This window comes from Oryza brachyantha, chromosome 10, assembly GCF_000231095.2.
Source record: "Oryza brachyantha chromosome 10, ObraRS2, whole genome shotgun sequence".
NCBI classification, from domain to species: Eukaryota; Viridiplantae; Streptophyta; class Magnoliopsida; order Poales; family Poaceae; genus Oryza; species Oryza brachyantha.
The window spans coordinates 7,470,959-7,487,375 of NC_023172.2; the positions used below are offsets into that span (position 1 = coordinate 7,470,959).

The 16,417-nt window shown below is 36.5% G+C and overlaps 1 protein-coding gene and 1 pseudogene across 2 annotated transcripts; one reads left to right on the top strand and one right to left on the bottom strand.

Annotated features, from left to right (window-relative positions):
* Window positions 1-2,041: 2,041 nt before the first annotated feature.
* On the bottom strand, window positions 2,042-3,053 carry LOC102708470. 2 transcript variants are annotated; one of them, XR_001551260.1, is made up of 3 exons: window positions 2,962-3,053; window positions 2,572-2,703; window positions 2,045-2,492 (listed from the first exon to the last, which is right to left on the bottom strand). XR_001551260.1 is itself a non-coding variant. In XM_015841818.1 (2 exons), exons 1-2 carry the CDS (start codon window positions 2,797-2,799, stop codon window positions 2,304-2,306), a joined length of 417 nt encoding a protein of 138 aa, XP_015697304.1. In that variant the 5' UTR covers window positions 2,800-2,927; the 3' UTR covers window positions 2,042-2,303. The 2 variants fall into 2 exon arrangements, 1 of the variants encoding a protein (XP_015697304.1); XM_015841818.1 differs by lacking the exon at window positions 2,962-3,053 and having other exon boundaries at window positions 2,042-2,492; window positions 2,572-2,927.
* A 389-nt stretch (window positions 3,054-3,442) lies between these two features.
* LOC102708747 lies at window positions 3,443-6,236 on the top strand (annotated as a pseudogene).
* Window positions 6,237-16,417: the final 10,181 nt, after the last annotated feature.

Genomic DNA, 16,417 nt, shown 5'->3' on the forward strand with positions numbered 1-16,417 from the left:
CAAGCTGAGTGGAAAGATGGCATCCTCAGGATGGATTGCAGATAGGGCTAAGGATATAATGCTCACAGAGCCTAATATTGGCCCCAAGGCACTTCAAGATAGGTTGGAGAAGAAGTATAACGTAACTCTCAGGTATGGCAGAACTTGGGAAGGCCTCCAAAAGGCAAAGGATGACATTCATGGATCATGGGAGGCTAGCTTTCAGCTTCTGTGGAGTTTTAAGGCTGAGGTAAAAAGATCAATGCCAGGTAGCATTGTTGACATTGATGTCAATGCAATGGGAGAAAAAAATTTTTTAGGAGATTATTTGTTGCTTTAAAATCCTACATCGATGGATTTCTACTAGGATGTAGACCATATCTAGGTTGTGGTTCTAGTTTTCTGACTGGAAAATATACTGGGCAAATAGCAGCAGCGGTTGGAGTTGATGGTCACAATTGGCTTTTCCCAGTTGCATATGCAATTTTTGACAAGGAAAACTATGATAATTGGGAATGGTTCATGCAAAGGTTGAAACAAGCAGTTGGTACTCCAAATGGATTGGTCATACATACTGATGCATGCAAGGGATTGCAAACAACAATTAGTGATGTTTTTGGACAAACAGTGGAATATAGGGAATGTTTTCGACATCTCATGTTGAACTTCAGTAAAAAATTCAGAGGTGAAGTATTTGATTCCAACATGTGGCCTGCCGCATGGACCTTTTCACTGTACAAATACCAAGAGTACATGGATCAGATTAAAGAAGCATGCCCTGCTGCTTATGAGTACCTAGAAGTCCACCACCACATGCATGGACAAGAAGTAAATTCTCAGAAGCATGCAAGATTGAGTATGTGTGTAATAATCTTGCAGAATCATTCAATGCATGGATAAGTGATATAAAAGGTTTACCTATTATTGACCTAGTAAATAAGCTCAAACAAATGATAATGAAGCAGATGTCAAGGAGAAAAAGAGTTGCAGAAGGCTTAACAGGTAAAATTCTTCCTAGTGTTGTTAGAGCTCTCAATGCCAGGAGTAGAGGACTGAACTATGATATTGCAAGAAGTGGTCTCACTGATGCAGAGGTGATAGTTTTTGATATGAAAACCGAAAAACACAACACTTATGGTGTTTTTTTAGAAAAGTGGGAATGCACTTGTCGACGGTGGCAAATTTCTGGCAAACCATGCACACATGCAATTGCTTTCATTTGTTCCATTAGAGGAGCTAGCTTGGAAGATTATGTTGGGGAATTCTTTTCTGTTGATAGGTTCAAGTTAGCATATGCAAGTTCCATTGTACGAGCCAATGGCCAAGAGTTGACATAGGGTTCAAAATGTTGCCACCAAAGCTTGGAAGATCAGCAGGAAGACCTCAGAAAAATCGTGTGCCAAATAGTGCTGAAAGAAAAGGAAAAGGCAAGCAGAAAAGATGCTCAAGATGTAAAGGATTTGGCCATCAAGCTAGAACTTGCAAGGAACCTGAGTGGGTAGACCCATCTGATCCTGCTTCTGCTCCAGCACCCCCAAAAGAAAGAAAAGGTCTACTTTTTCTGCTTTTGATCATGCTTCTGCTCTGCATTTTTTTTGTATTTGTAACAATTTTTTTTGTTCTCTTTCAGGAAGACCAAACCTGCAGTGGTAGTTGTCTCCAAGCCCCAAACAAGGTCTAACTCCAAGTGTGCTGCCTCATCTTCTTCCCAGCCACTGCCTACATCCACTTCACATCCTGCTGGAGTAATTTCTACATCTCAGCCACCTATAAGGACAACTCCTCCCAGGCTAGCAAAGACAAAGGCAAGGGCAACTGGTGTTTAGCCTAGATGAACCAAAATGGACATGTAATATGTATCTCTCTAGATAAATGTGTAAACTCCTTAACTTCTATGTCCTGTGTCTGAAATATTCTTCTGTGAACTCTATGAACCGCTATGTCCTTGTTTCTAAGAAAAATCTTATATATCCTTATGTGTGTGGACCTGTTATGTCCTGTTTTAGTGACAATTCAAGATATTGTGGCCAAATTCTTATAAAAATTCATACTTCTAACAAAAGTGAAGATATCATGACAAAATTCTAAGATCATTACAATAATTATCATGACATAATCTCTGTTACTTCAATTTCATAAATATACAAAAGTACTAACTTGTCACATACATCAAAGCTCACAACTAACTTCCAGTTACTTAACTACCACATACAACAGAGCTCACACAAAGCCCTTTGCCACCACAACAGCAATCATACCTAAAAGTATAGCACCAGAAAGAACAATGCCAAATGTTGCGATCTTCAAATAGATTGTTTGTCGCTTCACTTCAGACCTATCATCAGTATAACCTCTAATAGCTTCTTCTTTGAACCTAGGTCTCCATCTTCATCCTCTTCAGAACTATCTCCCTTGATTTCATCCCTACCAACATCTCCATTGAGCAATCCATGGTCAATAATGTACTTCTGGTAGCATTCTTCCCAATACCAAAAATCACATGGGGCATTTCTCTACAAATTTGACCCATTCATCACCTTATTAGGAACAATACAGATGCAAACAACAAAAAATCACACATCTTTAGCTTACCTTTGTGCGGTTTGAGCACTTGTAGTACACTCGATTTGGGTTCTTCTTGCTACGGGACACATACCGAACAATTTTCTCTCCACAATCTGAACAGTGCACTAGTGGCAATAATGAGGAGGGGGTAAAACGAATCTGACCAGCGGAAGAGAATGATGCATGACGAGGCCGGCGGAGCATGGATCCATCAACATGTGATTCACGAAGAGTTGAGCCAGCCGAAGCCGCCATGGGCAACAAGAACTAGGGTTAGGGTTTGGTGAAGAGAAAGTGAAGAGAATGAACGGGAGAGAGAGACAGGAAATGGGGAATAAGGGAGAAGAGATACAGGAAAGAGATGAAGGGTAAATGAGTCCTATGACATTTTTCTCCACTCTCATCTAATGATGTTACCTCATAATGCGACAGAAGTGCTACGGAATGAAGGGAAAATGGTGGTCTGTGCTTCTCGTCAAAATCAGAAAAGTTGTGTGCTATTTTTTGGTACTGCTTTCTTTTGTGTGCTATGGATCGAACTTTCTCTTTTTTTTTGGAGAAGGCGGTGTGATTTTTTAATTAAAGAAGTTAAAGACAGAGAGACTGGAGCCAACCCACAAGCGAATGAAGGATCTGGAAGCTGCGCCACGTGGCCGTGCTAGTTGCCCGAGAAATTGCAGTGAATTCGGTATTAGAGATGGGACGGAGGAAGGAGTCCATTCCACCGAACATATTCGTGTAGAGAGGAGCATCGAGCGGTCGAGCATTGAGACAAGTGTATAGCATGTACGTAGGTAGGGAGGTGTAGAGGAAGAGACACGAGAAGAAGGCACTGAAGTAGCATAAAAGAGCGGTCCCCACAAAACGAGGTGGACCCACTCATTCGCCCTATCGAAAGAAAAGCCTCTAAAACCCGAGGCGAGATTCAGCCGCGGCCACAGATTCGCAAACTCCTCCTCCTCCTCCTCGCCGCTGATCTCCTCTTCTCTCCTCTCCTCTGTCCCCTCCCACCACCGCGCGCGACGGCGGGAGCAGGTTCTCATGGCGGAAGCCACTCCCAACGGCATCCCCGCTGTCGGGTATCCTCCTTACCTTTCTCTCCTACTATTGTTCTGTTTCTCCGTTTTCGGATGAGATGAGGTGAGGTGAGGTGAGGTGAGATTCGTGTGCCAATGTTCCGCGGTTTGGTTTGGTTTGTTTTGGCGTATGGGGTGGAGTGGAGGCGATGGCACCGCGCGTGATCAGAATTCAGGAATGGATGGATGGATGGATGGATGGATGGATCGGACGATCGTGAGTCATAAACTCATATACATGTGTGGTGTGTGGGTTTGGACTGTGATAGCTGGTAGTGACGATGAAGAAACAAAGAATGAAAGAAAGCTTTATTTAGAACGCAATTGCGAATTATGTGTTTGGTTGCTCTTGCTCCTCGCAGGAAATTGCATCGTGGCTGCTTGAAATGTTCTGGATGCACTTTGAAAATGTTTAACATAAGAAAAGATTACAGCTTTTGCTGTTGTAGTTTGCTACCTTCTTGTCCACCCTTTTTGGTTGAACTAGCAGTCTGTCAGGCTTGGCCTGATCTGCTTGTTCTTTTTGGTACAAACACCACCAAAATTCTTTAGATGGACAAGACATTAAAGCGATGACCTCTGATTCCAATTTTTGTGGAAGCGAGGTGATGTTTGTCGAAAAAACCAAATGGCATATTTATAAACAAAAAATAATTTGAGAATAAAACTTTTATATACGTATTCTTTGCGATTTAAAAGCCAATGATGGAAATAAACTTCAGTGAAAACACCTCAAAATCAACCCCAAATTTAAGGTTGAAAATTCATTTTTTAGCTTACAAGGATAAACAGAAGCGAAAAGGTGGGTTGTGGGAAGAGTAACATTGTTCAATGAGTAGATAGATTCACTATTTAGAGGTTTAGACAATTTGTGCCTCGTGAATGATCATTAGTACTAATCCTTTCAGATCTCTGGCGTCGTCAGTTCCAATTGAGACAGTTCTATTCGACATTGATGGGACCTTGTGTGACTCAGATCCACTTCATCACGCGGCTTTCCAAGAAATGCTTCTTGAGGTACGGAATTCTTATTCTTTGTGCTTCTCATTAACTTTTCTCAAAAGCTAATTGAGAAGATACCTTTATACAGATTGGGTATAACAATGGTGTGCCAATCGATGATGAATTTTTCATATATAAACAACATTGCTGGAAGGAGCGATGTTGAAGCTGCTCAGAATTTGTTCCCAAATTGGCCCCTTGAGAAGGGGTTGCAATTCCTAGAAGACAAGGAAGCTAAATACAGAAGGTACATTACAATTCACGGTAACATCAATTGTGTCTAGTTTCAACATACTCCACTGTCCACAACGGTATTAAGGTTTTCTTTTTTGTTTGTGGTGAGAAACATTAACTATGGGGCTTAAAAAAAAGAGAAACATTAACTACCAACCTTCCACCCAGCGAAGAAACTACCAACCTTCCTACATTACTTTTTACTATTGCTCCATCAGTTTCGTATTGTAACACTATCTGATCTATTTATTGATTAGTGTATATTGTATATATATAAATTCCTTAGCATCCATATAAATTTAGGTATTGCTGAAAAACCATACATTGTTCTGAAGTACTTTGTATAGCAATTAGTCTGTATCAGCATAACTCCCCGGACTGAGTATTTATAATTTTTTTCACTTGTTTCAGTTTGGCAAAAGAGCGTTTGGAACCTGTAAAGAGCCTTGCTAAAGTGGTTCAGTGGGTCAAAGATCATGGATATAAGCGTGCAGCTGTAACCAATGCCCTCAGGATCAATTCCGAGCTCATGATCTCCCTTCTTGGCCTCACAGACTTCTTCCAGGCCGTCATTGTTGGAGGCGAATGTGAGAAGCCAAAACCTGCCCCATTCCCCTACTTGAAGGCTCTCAAGGAGCTTCAAGTGTGTGCCAAGCACACTTTTATCTTTGAAGTAAATCACTACTACTCTCTCCTTTCTTGTAAGTCTTTCTAGCATTTGCTTAGATTCATTTAGATGCTAATAAATCTAGACACATATATAAAGTACATACATTCACCCATCAATAAATTTAGGTAAAGATGGAAAGACTTACAATATAAAATGGAGGTAGTATTTCATTTGCATCTGTTGCAACATGTCATATGGTTGGATTTGGCAGGTGCCAATCAATGTGTGCTTTTGTTTCAAGATTCTGCTTTAGACACACGTGCAGGTGTTGCTGCTGGGATCCCTGTTGTTGCCGTAGCAACAAGGAACCCAGAGAAGTCGCTACTGGATGCAGGAGCCACCTTGATCATCAAGGATTATGAAGACCCCAAGCTTTGGAGCGTACTTGAAGAGATAGATGCATGAGATGGGAATGATGCATGAGATGGGAATGATGGTTCTCCTTTAGATATATGGCAGATTTAGCCTTCTTTTGCATGCGGAGAAATATTGTAGCCAAAGTGATGGCATGCAAAGGTCATCTTTGCATTTTGAACTTCTGGTTTTATTATTCTTTGCTGCTACTTAGCCTATTGAGTTGGGACCAGGGTTCCACTTTCCGTTTCTACGGTCCCATGGGTTGGATTGTCTCCCATGACCCTACACCTTAAAATTTCGGGGCCCTGACCCCAGTGCCCCGCAAGTGAGAAATTGGCTCTCACCGGGATATATTGCCAAGCCTATACACCATTTGTCCTTTTCCAAGCATGAAGTCAAGAGAATGCAGAGGGATGCTCTTGCTGTTTTGTCGGTGAAGACAAGGCAATATCTGGCGGCGACAAACATTTTTATGCATCAGGAAGTTCAATGCTTTCTCTCAGCAGAGACGGAGCTATAGGTTATGCTGGGTACACCCTGGCATAGACTACAGATTTGGGAAGTTAACAGGTATACATACATATTTCCAAAAAAAAAAAGAGAGAGAAAAAACTCACCTGAATATATAAAAACGAACAGCACCAGGCAGCATAAAATGTATTACCGAATTATACACAATAATTTTAAGGCAGACATATCCTTAGCTAAAATTCTAGATTCGCCATTATCAATCCTCGTTGAGATTGGCTGCAACATCCTTCATACACTAGATTTAGAACTGTTATGCTTAAACAGCAATTTTTTCAGTTTAACCTTTTTGTCAATTTTAAAAATAATTCATTCAGTAACTAGTTGTGAAAATAAACTCTTCGACCACAAACTAGCAGAATATATACAACATAATTTATGGTTGATGGGAAGCAACACAGCCGCAAATCTTATTTGTAGCAATAAATAACTATTATATTATATATGTAGGATTGTTCGTATGGTTCTTCTAAGAAACCGAAATTGATCTATAAAAAAAAGTGAAACTGCTCATAGTTGAAAATAATAAAGAAGAGAATAATGGCATCAGATGATCTGTGTGTTTTGCGTTGGAATATGATCAGTCTCCGCTCTCATCTTACTAGAGGGTGATTGTTTGTCTTTTTCATAAAACAAGTCAAACGATATATTTACAAACGAAAATATTATTTATTAATGAAAATTTTATATACATATTCTTAGGAATCTAAAAGTCAAAGCTAGAAAATAATTTTCAATGAAAAACCGCAAAATCAACTCTAAATTTAAGGTTGAAAATTTAAATTTTGGCTTGTAAGCATAAATATAAGTGAAAGAGAAGGTGGTGCTAAGGTCATGCGAATTCTAAAATACTAGTTGTCAACCAGTAAATTGCACAGGCAAGTATTATAAATTTTATAATTTTAATTATATGGAAATATGTTATTTATTTGTTGAATTGTTTTATTATACTAAAAAACAATCCAATTCTTTAGATATACTTCTTGAATTTGAAATTGAATATTACTGTTTCCAATTTTTCTTTAGCAGAGGTAGTCAATTGTAGAAAAGCACTAAAATAAAAAAATTGCACTATTTTTCAATTGCATGTCTTTTTAATATGAATTCACAATTTGATAGCACGGGCTATTGATGTATATAAAAAAGAATTGGATAGCATAATACTTGTATGAAAATGTACTTTTCACATGACAACATTGCCAATATATATTAGTTTTAATGGTTGTGCCAAGGATACAGCACATGGGACTGTATGTATTGCCATAAATATTAAACGATAAATGAAATTTCATTTGAAATCTAAAAATGTCATTTGATATTTTAACTGTAAACTATGTATAGAACACAACAATCTAATTCATATTTCTACTTTACAAATTTCTTAGTTTAGATAGATTCCTAGTTTTAGTTCGATCTGAACAGTTATGTACATCCATCGTAGACCAGATGAATGATGGACAGACTATTTTATTTTTCTCCGTGCAGCACTAAAGGCACATATATAACTGCAAAATAAAATAAAATAAGGAGATGGCAATATAGAGATATTGATATACCTAGAACTAGTTCTGTTGCAAAATATAAGACGAAACTATCACTAATAAAACAATAGAAAACAAAAAAGAATTATAACTACCTACTCATTTAGATTCTCTTATGCATTTATGCATATATATATATATAACATGGGCAATTTTAGAAATATATCTCTTTATACCAAAATTTACACTAAAAAATTTTGGTACCTTCAGCTACAAACTAAACTAGCTAATTAAAGAGACCAAATTTTACACTAGACCAAATTTTACACTAGAAAATATTTGTGACTTTCGATACTTTCTCAAGTATGGTAAAATATCTCATATAATATGATGGAGTGCTGTGATGGTGAAGAATTTAAAATAAAGCAAATCTCGATGAGAGATATGTGTTAGATAATGCATACATGCCTTATATTACATTATATTACTAGGACATATGAGAAAATACAATTATGCTTTATATTCTAGAAATATATAATAAAATTAAATTGAGAAGTATACAAATAAAGCATGTTACGCGTGGTACTGTACCTGTATGCATCAGGGTTGTTTGCTGGATCTCGATGGGATGCTAATGACGCTCTAGCTAGCTAACTTTTGCAGCCATAGAAAATTGCTTTGCATGCAGTAAATTTTGCTGTTTTGTGGCTCGGATCCGCGCACAGTTGCTGAACGCCAACTAGCAGATAGATGTGCATTGCGATTTATATGAGTCACTTGGCCGCTCACTGTAGCATTTTATAGCCCTAGTACTGGAAGATTATGGCAGGGGCGGATCTACAATGTGACGAGCCTCGAGTCCTATCTACCCCAGTATGATCATGGGAGCTGCCATCAAGCCCCTCTAAAATTTTATGTCTAAAGTCAATCGAAATAGAGGCTGGATCTCTATCTAGCTTCTTCAGATACCATAGTATCATCTGCTAAATCAACACTAGATTATGACATTATATGCAGAGGTTATACTACTGCCAACACAACTAAACCGGTTCGCTCAATCTAACCTTTAGGGATAAAAAGTTCCTCGGTCAATTATATTGTGTTCATCGACAGAGACAATGAATTTAGAGATGTCATTTAGAGCCGAATTTTGAACTAACTCCAATGGCTAGAGTTTTCTGTTTAATATGGGGGAGGTTCTATAAAATGCGGATTAATGTAATTATAGATTAGGACTGATCTTACATGACTTGCCCTCTTGCCCTCAGGCTTTCCAAGTCTTGATATGTCACTCCTTCAATTCTTATATTTTCTAAGTATGCAAAAATGTCAGCATTTATTTGCATGCGTGCTGTGCTGATATATATATGCACTGTCACTTTGTCAGCCTCTATGACGTACACGATGGCTCTTGACTTCTTGCGACGCTAGCTGCTTTGGAGCTTGATTTCTCAATAAAATCGTAGTGTATCACAGCTAAGCTGCCAGGTGTTTTGTGATTCAGTAATTTTGATACAAACAAATACTCTCTCCGCAGTTTCTTTTATTAGACGCCATTAAATTTTGTACATGTTTAACCTTTTTATCTTATTTAATTTTTTAAATATATAATTATAAGTCATGTATAAAGTTTCTTTAATAATTAATCAAATCATAAAAATAATAAATAACAATTTATATAGATTTTTAACGTTGACTCATTAGTCAACTGCCTCGAATAAAAAAAGGATATTGTATTTTTTTTATTTTGCTTGCAACTAATTAATTAATTAGATTGATTTCTGAGCTGATGAATTGTAAGATGAGCTGTATGATGATGCATGACACCAAAAAACAGACGGCTAGCGTCAAATCTGCTGAATTTAATGAGGGATTAAATGTTTTCTCGTATTGTTTTTTTCTCAAGGAGTCTATAAGATGGCACAATGTGTCCTCTACGTTGACCACTTGACGTAGTATTGTGTCCTACACAAACACGAAAATACAGAGAAACGAGGTATTCTTGGAGAGAGGAGGTATTGTATTGTACCATGGATGGGAGATCTGCTTGCTTCTTGGTGCTTCTCGTGTTACTTGGAACTCCTACTTCTGCAGGTGACCCCCTCCCTCTCTCTTCCAGAAAGAAATTTTCTTTGAGAAGTTGTTTCGGCGAAAGGAAATTTTCGTGGTTGTTTTCTAGAGAAGATTTTTCATGTATGCGCAAGTTATTTGGATCCAGAATATATCAAAACATTCCGCAAGAACAAACGATACCTTCCCAGCGATTTCAATTTGTTTAGTTGGATCCTCCTCCTTCCGATTTGTATATTTCATAAAAGTCGCAAATGCGTGCTCCCTTTTGTCTCGCAACGAATTAACTTGTTGGTGTCAATCTGGATACACCGTTGTCCAGATTCGTTACACGAGTAGTTTTTTCTCCGAACGTGCTTCTTATGAACTTTGAGGGGCATAATTAGATTTTTTTTATGAGAATCTCGATAGAATAAAAATTTTAGTTACTTTCTACACATATTAACTATAGCAACTGTCTAATACACGTTTGATCTGGATATGCTTGTGGCAGACGAATGCAGGGATATCAGCACAAAGGACCTGTTCTGCCTGAAATATTTGTGCAAATCTTTCTGCTTGGACGAGGTCAGGAACTGGGGAGGGACGGCAGGCTATGTTGACCACTACTGGTGCAAGGGCCCCAGGTGTCACTGCAGGCTCTGTCGATTGACTTGATGATTGGATCGACATGATTCGTCCAAACCATATATATGCATTGCTGGATACATGCATATATATGTGGTTACTATGTATGGACCGGCCAAGGGATCAGGTTAATTACAGCATATTAAGGGAATAATTAATAATGTAACAATCAGCCATATATGATATATTCTTCTTTACATTTGTGTTGTTTTTCCTAACTTGTGCAACTAATTGTTCCTGCTTGAATTTTTTTTCCAAATATACAGTATAGGAAGCAAAGCAAAAGTCAAAACAAGCCAAACGAGGTGATCTCACCCAACTAAGTGGTTAGCTAGCTAAAGACAATTTGGATGCATGAGGAAAGAACAGATGCTGCCGAAAGGGGTGATGTTTGGTTTCAAAAAGCCGAACAACATATTTGAAAATAAAAATTAATTTATGAATAAAACTTGTATACACATATTTTTAGCGATCAAGAAGCCAAGACAGAAAAATAAACTATGATAAAAACCCTAAAATCTACAGTTAAACGTTTGAATTTTCGCTTCATTTTCCATTTGTAAGTACTTCTGGTAAAATTGTTCAAAAAAGGGCAACTGAAATTTGAAGCAAAATTTCTGTACTTATACATATGAAGAGAATCATTTACCTTAGTAGCATAGGAGAAAGCTCTAGGATATTTATGAGATCTAATATTGTTATTCCAAACATCCTCCCTCAAAAAGACAAGTTTTTCCATCCCCAACAATGCAATGTGCAATTCCTCTATAAATTTCCAAAAATTGAAACACATCCTTCCATCAGAAAGAACAATTAGGCCTACAAATCTGTGGTAATTGGCAGAATAATACTTACTCCAAATCAATTTTACACATGGCAAAGGATGCCTATTAAAGAACTTATGCAAAGTCTTCATTAATAGTGCATTGTTTTGCATCCTGAGATTGATTACCCCAAAGTCATTTTTGGTTGACATACTCGATCCCGTAAAACCAAGGATTCTTATTAGAGTTAATATCAGATCCTCTCCACAAACAATGTCGTCTTGCCTTATCAATATCCTCTATCACTGAAATGGGTATAGACAGAGTACACATATAATAGGTCGACTCGACAGGATTACGAGGAGATAGTTTGAGTCTGGCTTGGTGTCGTGCATCCAATTACTGCCATTATTGCAAGTTGCAAGGCACGATTATGTTCATGCAGACTTAAAAAAACGGATTTGCTAAATGTCATGTGACAGATTTGGGACTATATTTTCAGCGACCTTCGGATATACTTTAAGATTAGTGATGGATTTTGTTTTGGCTCGCAGCCCATATATCTATCCATTGCGGGTTATGCAAGAATAATAGAATTGATCAACAAATAAATAATTCACACGATGTGTAATTACATAAATTTTATTAGAAATATACAACAATTTTATGTATGTAATTATAACTACTATAAAGTTGCATTGTAATTGCGGAATTGCTATCAATCATGTGATTGATTTTCGAGTAGGTTTTCTTTCAAATTCATAACCTTTGGATATGCTTCAAGATTTATGCTAAAAGTTATTTGGGCTCCCCCAGCCCGTGTAGTTATCCATAGTGGGTTATTATTTGGGCTTGGCACAGTTAAGAACTTTATAATAAATTATTGTAGTTTTTTTTCCTAAAAATGGGGATAAAAGGCTATTACAAACCATAATATTTTAAAGAAACCTATCCATACCACTCTTAAAAATCAGGAGAAAAAGCAAGTGAAACAACATAAATTGCATTCCAGTCTTAAACATAATGAAACTTATCCATACATGTCATATATCAGACTCATCGGACCAAATATTTTAAATTCTAATGATAGATAATTTCAGTGTAAAACAAAAGAGATGCTATACTTGTATCTGCCTAAAAAACAGCCATAATATGATTATCTTAAACTTATTACATTTAATAAAATATGTTCTAATATAGAATTTATTCTTGGAATATTAAACTATCTTGGAGATGATGATTCTTAAAAAAATCATGGTACGATCGACCTGCCTCAAACCTTTAAAATTACTGCCTCAAATCTTGGAATATTAAACTATCGGGTTTGTCTACCTCTGTGGAATAGTAATTATATCATAATAATAGGGTGCTTTAGAGTAGAATCTACTGGAATATGATTGGTATTGTTTGAGTCCTAAGAGCAATTAATTGGAATGATTCTACTATATACCTTTGTTGTTTTTCTTCTGATCAATGATATTTTACCTGCGAATCACCAAGATGAACTGTCTCTTGCAATGCTAGAATTAAATTGTTCATAATTTGGCAGCATTGATTTAATTCTAAATGCTTGATCACCTAAAGATATGTGATAGTTGAATATTCTTTGATGTCTAAATGATGTCATTCCTCAAGATTGGTCTATTTTAATTGCATCGTGGTGTCGGATACAGTTTTAGGGATGACTAAAACAATAACAAAAACACATTTTTTACAATTCTTATAATAAGTTTATTGCCATTTTACTTGGTCATTGCAAAGCATGGGCACGTTGCTTGCAAGAAAATATGTAATTTCATAAATTCAAAAAACATGATTCGATAGGTCTTACCAGAATATTGGCCCTCCTGCAATTAGATCAGGTGTAGAACTTGATCCATGCAACAGGAGTCCACCGCTTGGTCCGGAAAAGCTGTGGTTGTTTCACTAATTAGAGAAAAATGTGCTTCATCACTTGGTTAAATGTTTTAATTCACTTTACGGTTTTTTTTTCAATAATATGCAACTTTACTACATGAAACATTGAGTCCTAACAAGTGAAACATAAAAACTCATTAGATGAAATATAAAATAATCTGTGAATGCTTGATTTTGTTCAACATTTTTAACAGGCATAAAGAGTTTTAATTGTTGAAACATCACTAAGTACTTGGTGAAACATCCTGACAACATCATGTATCCGTGTGCAACATTTACAAATGAACTAGTGAAATATTAGGGAAGGAATATTTAATAAAACGCCAAATAAGCACCGTTAGTAACATTCTATTCTCACATATGAAAAACATCCAATTGTGATGGTTGACATATATATAAGAGCAATTTTACCATTCTTGAAAAGTTACCAAGAGGTACCATGGTTTTCTATGTAAAATTTGGTACCTTCTACTACTATGTACCAAATTTTACGTAGAAAAGAGTGATACCTCGTGATACTTCCTGAAGGATGGAAAAAAAGCTCTGTATATAAAAAATATACTGTGAGATCACATTGTAAAGATTTAATAATTACAATGGATACGTACAACGGTGTGATTAAATTATAGATCATATAGGTATTTTTGAAAAATCGTTCAAAGTTTACCAATGAAGTTGTTGTTCCTGGTCTCCGTACATGCAACATGCCTTCTATCCATGCCACACACTATTACATATCGAGAATTATCCTAAAAGATCATGCAAGACATGCAACATAGAAAGAAAAGAAAATGCATGCAGGTGGACTCCCGATCTTTAGGATTGGATCGAACACCCGGAACAAAGCATTCTCCGAACATACCTAGTCATTCGTAATTAACCTATTGATCCGGTAATCATGGCAACTAAATAGAGGCAACAGTTAGATCGATCATGATATGAAGTGTATGATGATCCATATCCCTATATAAATAGACCTCATGATCCATGTACTCCGAGCCATAGTAGCATATATACATCACTCTTTCTTTTCAACACAAACAATTTTAGAAGGAGCAAAAGAGAGAGTTTTTAATCAGTTGTTAGAGCGTGGTGACTGATTCTGCCATCGATGGAAGCAAGAGCCACCTTTTGTCTCTTCCTAGTGCTTGTTCTACTAGGAACTCCTGCATATGCAGGTGCGTTTCCCCGTCCATTTAATTCATTTTAATTTTGCTTTCACACACAAATAAAGATCTTGTAAATTACATGTACAAATCAACACCTATACATACATACGTTCAACTAGTACATTAATTTCATAACTAATATTATACTAAATCAGGCTAACTAACTAATGCATGGATGATTGATTAACCATATATATATATGTGTGTGTGTTTCTGGTAATTAATCCAATGCAGATGTATGCGAGCATATTAGCACCAAGGATTTGTTCTGCATCAAATACCTGTGCAGAAGCTTTTGCCACGACGAAGCGGTGAACCTCCGGGGCAAGAACGCACGGGTCACGCGCGCTTGGTGCAAAGGTCGCAGGTGCAACTGCAATGTTTGCCACTGATCACTATTAGATGTGTCATGGCAGCATGTATGCAATAAGGATGTTGAGTCGTCTGGGTGGTGTTTTAAGTTAGATCAGTTATTTACAACTTGTTAATTATCTATTCAGATTAATTCGTTAGCAATTTTTGTTTTTAGGGAATTAGTGGCGATATTCTATAAGCTTTTTGGTTGTTTGCTTTTTGGTTTGGGAGGTATAATAATTAATTAAAATAGCTAGTTTAATTTATTTCGTAGTGGTTGTTTGCTTTCATGGTTTGGGAGGTTTTCCTCTGGACCTCTCATCTCGAACAGTTATTGTGCCAGGATATTCTCTCGGTCTTACTTGCCAAGCAGCTTCGGATCTGAGTAATCTGATTTTATTATCCTCCATCGGTAGAAGTGTGGTACAAATTTTATAGAGTAAAACTGAAACAAAAATATATAGTATTGCGATAAATTTGTGTGTCATATATCATGTTAAAATAAATAAATTAGTAAATATATATTACCAAAGTTTCAAATAAAATATTTAATATACTCATTAAAAATATATATTTAGATTTAAATATACTAACATCACCCTAAAGATAATGTAAAATATAGACCTCTTTATTAAGGAAAGATCTAAAAGTGTTTCTTGATGGAATGTTTTCCATATTAGAACAGAGAAAATTACACATCCAATGAGCGATAAATCATAAAAATCAAATACCCAACCTTTTCCCAAGTAGTTATATTGCAACAACCTCTCTCTCGCGCGCTCTCTCTCTTCTCTCTTTCGGATGGAGACTTACCATATTGTCTCATGGTATATATGCATGTCTTCTCCATCTAACTATCCTTGCATTAACCCACCATTTAGCAATCTTTAAAACATTAGATAACTTATTCAATCTAAAATTATATTATACTATTGTATTCATTTTAATTCCATCTTTATAATCATATCTCGCGTGCTTAAAATCTGATAAAAATGTATATGTTTCAACCTTTAAGATTGTCTGTTTTTCATGTGAGAATTGAATGTTTCAATTGAATTCAGAGATGTTGCATAATTTGAGATATTCCTTAAGATGTTGCAGATGATGTTATTTGAATGTTTCGATAAGTATTTTATAATGTTTCTCTTATTTAATTTCAAATGTTATACATGGTATTTCTGGGATGTTTAAGTATTTTACGATGTTTCAACACTTATTTATTTTTGGTGCTACGTTACACATTACTAGTGTTTTAATAATTCAATTTTGAAAATACTAATCTACATATATTATATCAACAGATAAGGACACTAACAAGAATTTGAGGATCCCACTACCTCCTCTTGTTCCCTTGCTCAGAGCAGCAGCACAGAATGTAGCAGTAGCAGGTAGTAGCAATGAACGTTAGACAACAAAATCACAGTAGGGGAAAGGAGTAGATGGCTAGAGGAAGAAGAATCAGATCGGCAAATTAAACTAGGGAAACAAACCGGCAGGGTGAGCAGCAACCGATGTCTGTGAGCAGCTTCATCGCTGAAGCAGCGGGCCGAACGTAGGCATGTCGACTCCAACATCTCCTTCTTTTCTTTTTCTACGTTTATTTCTATTTGAAGGGGAAGAAAGA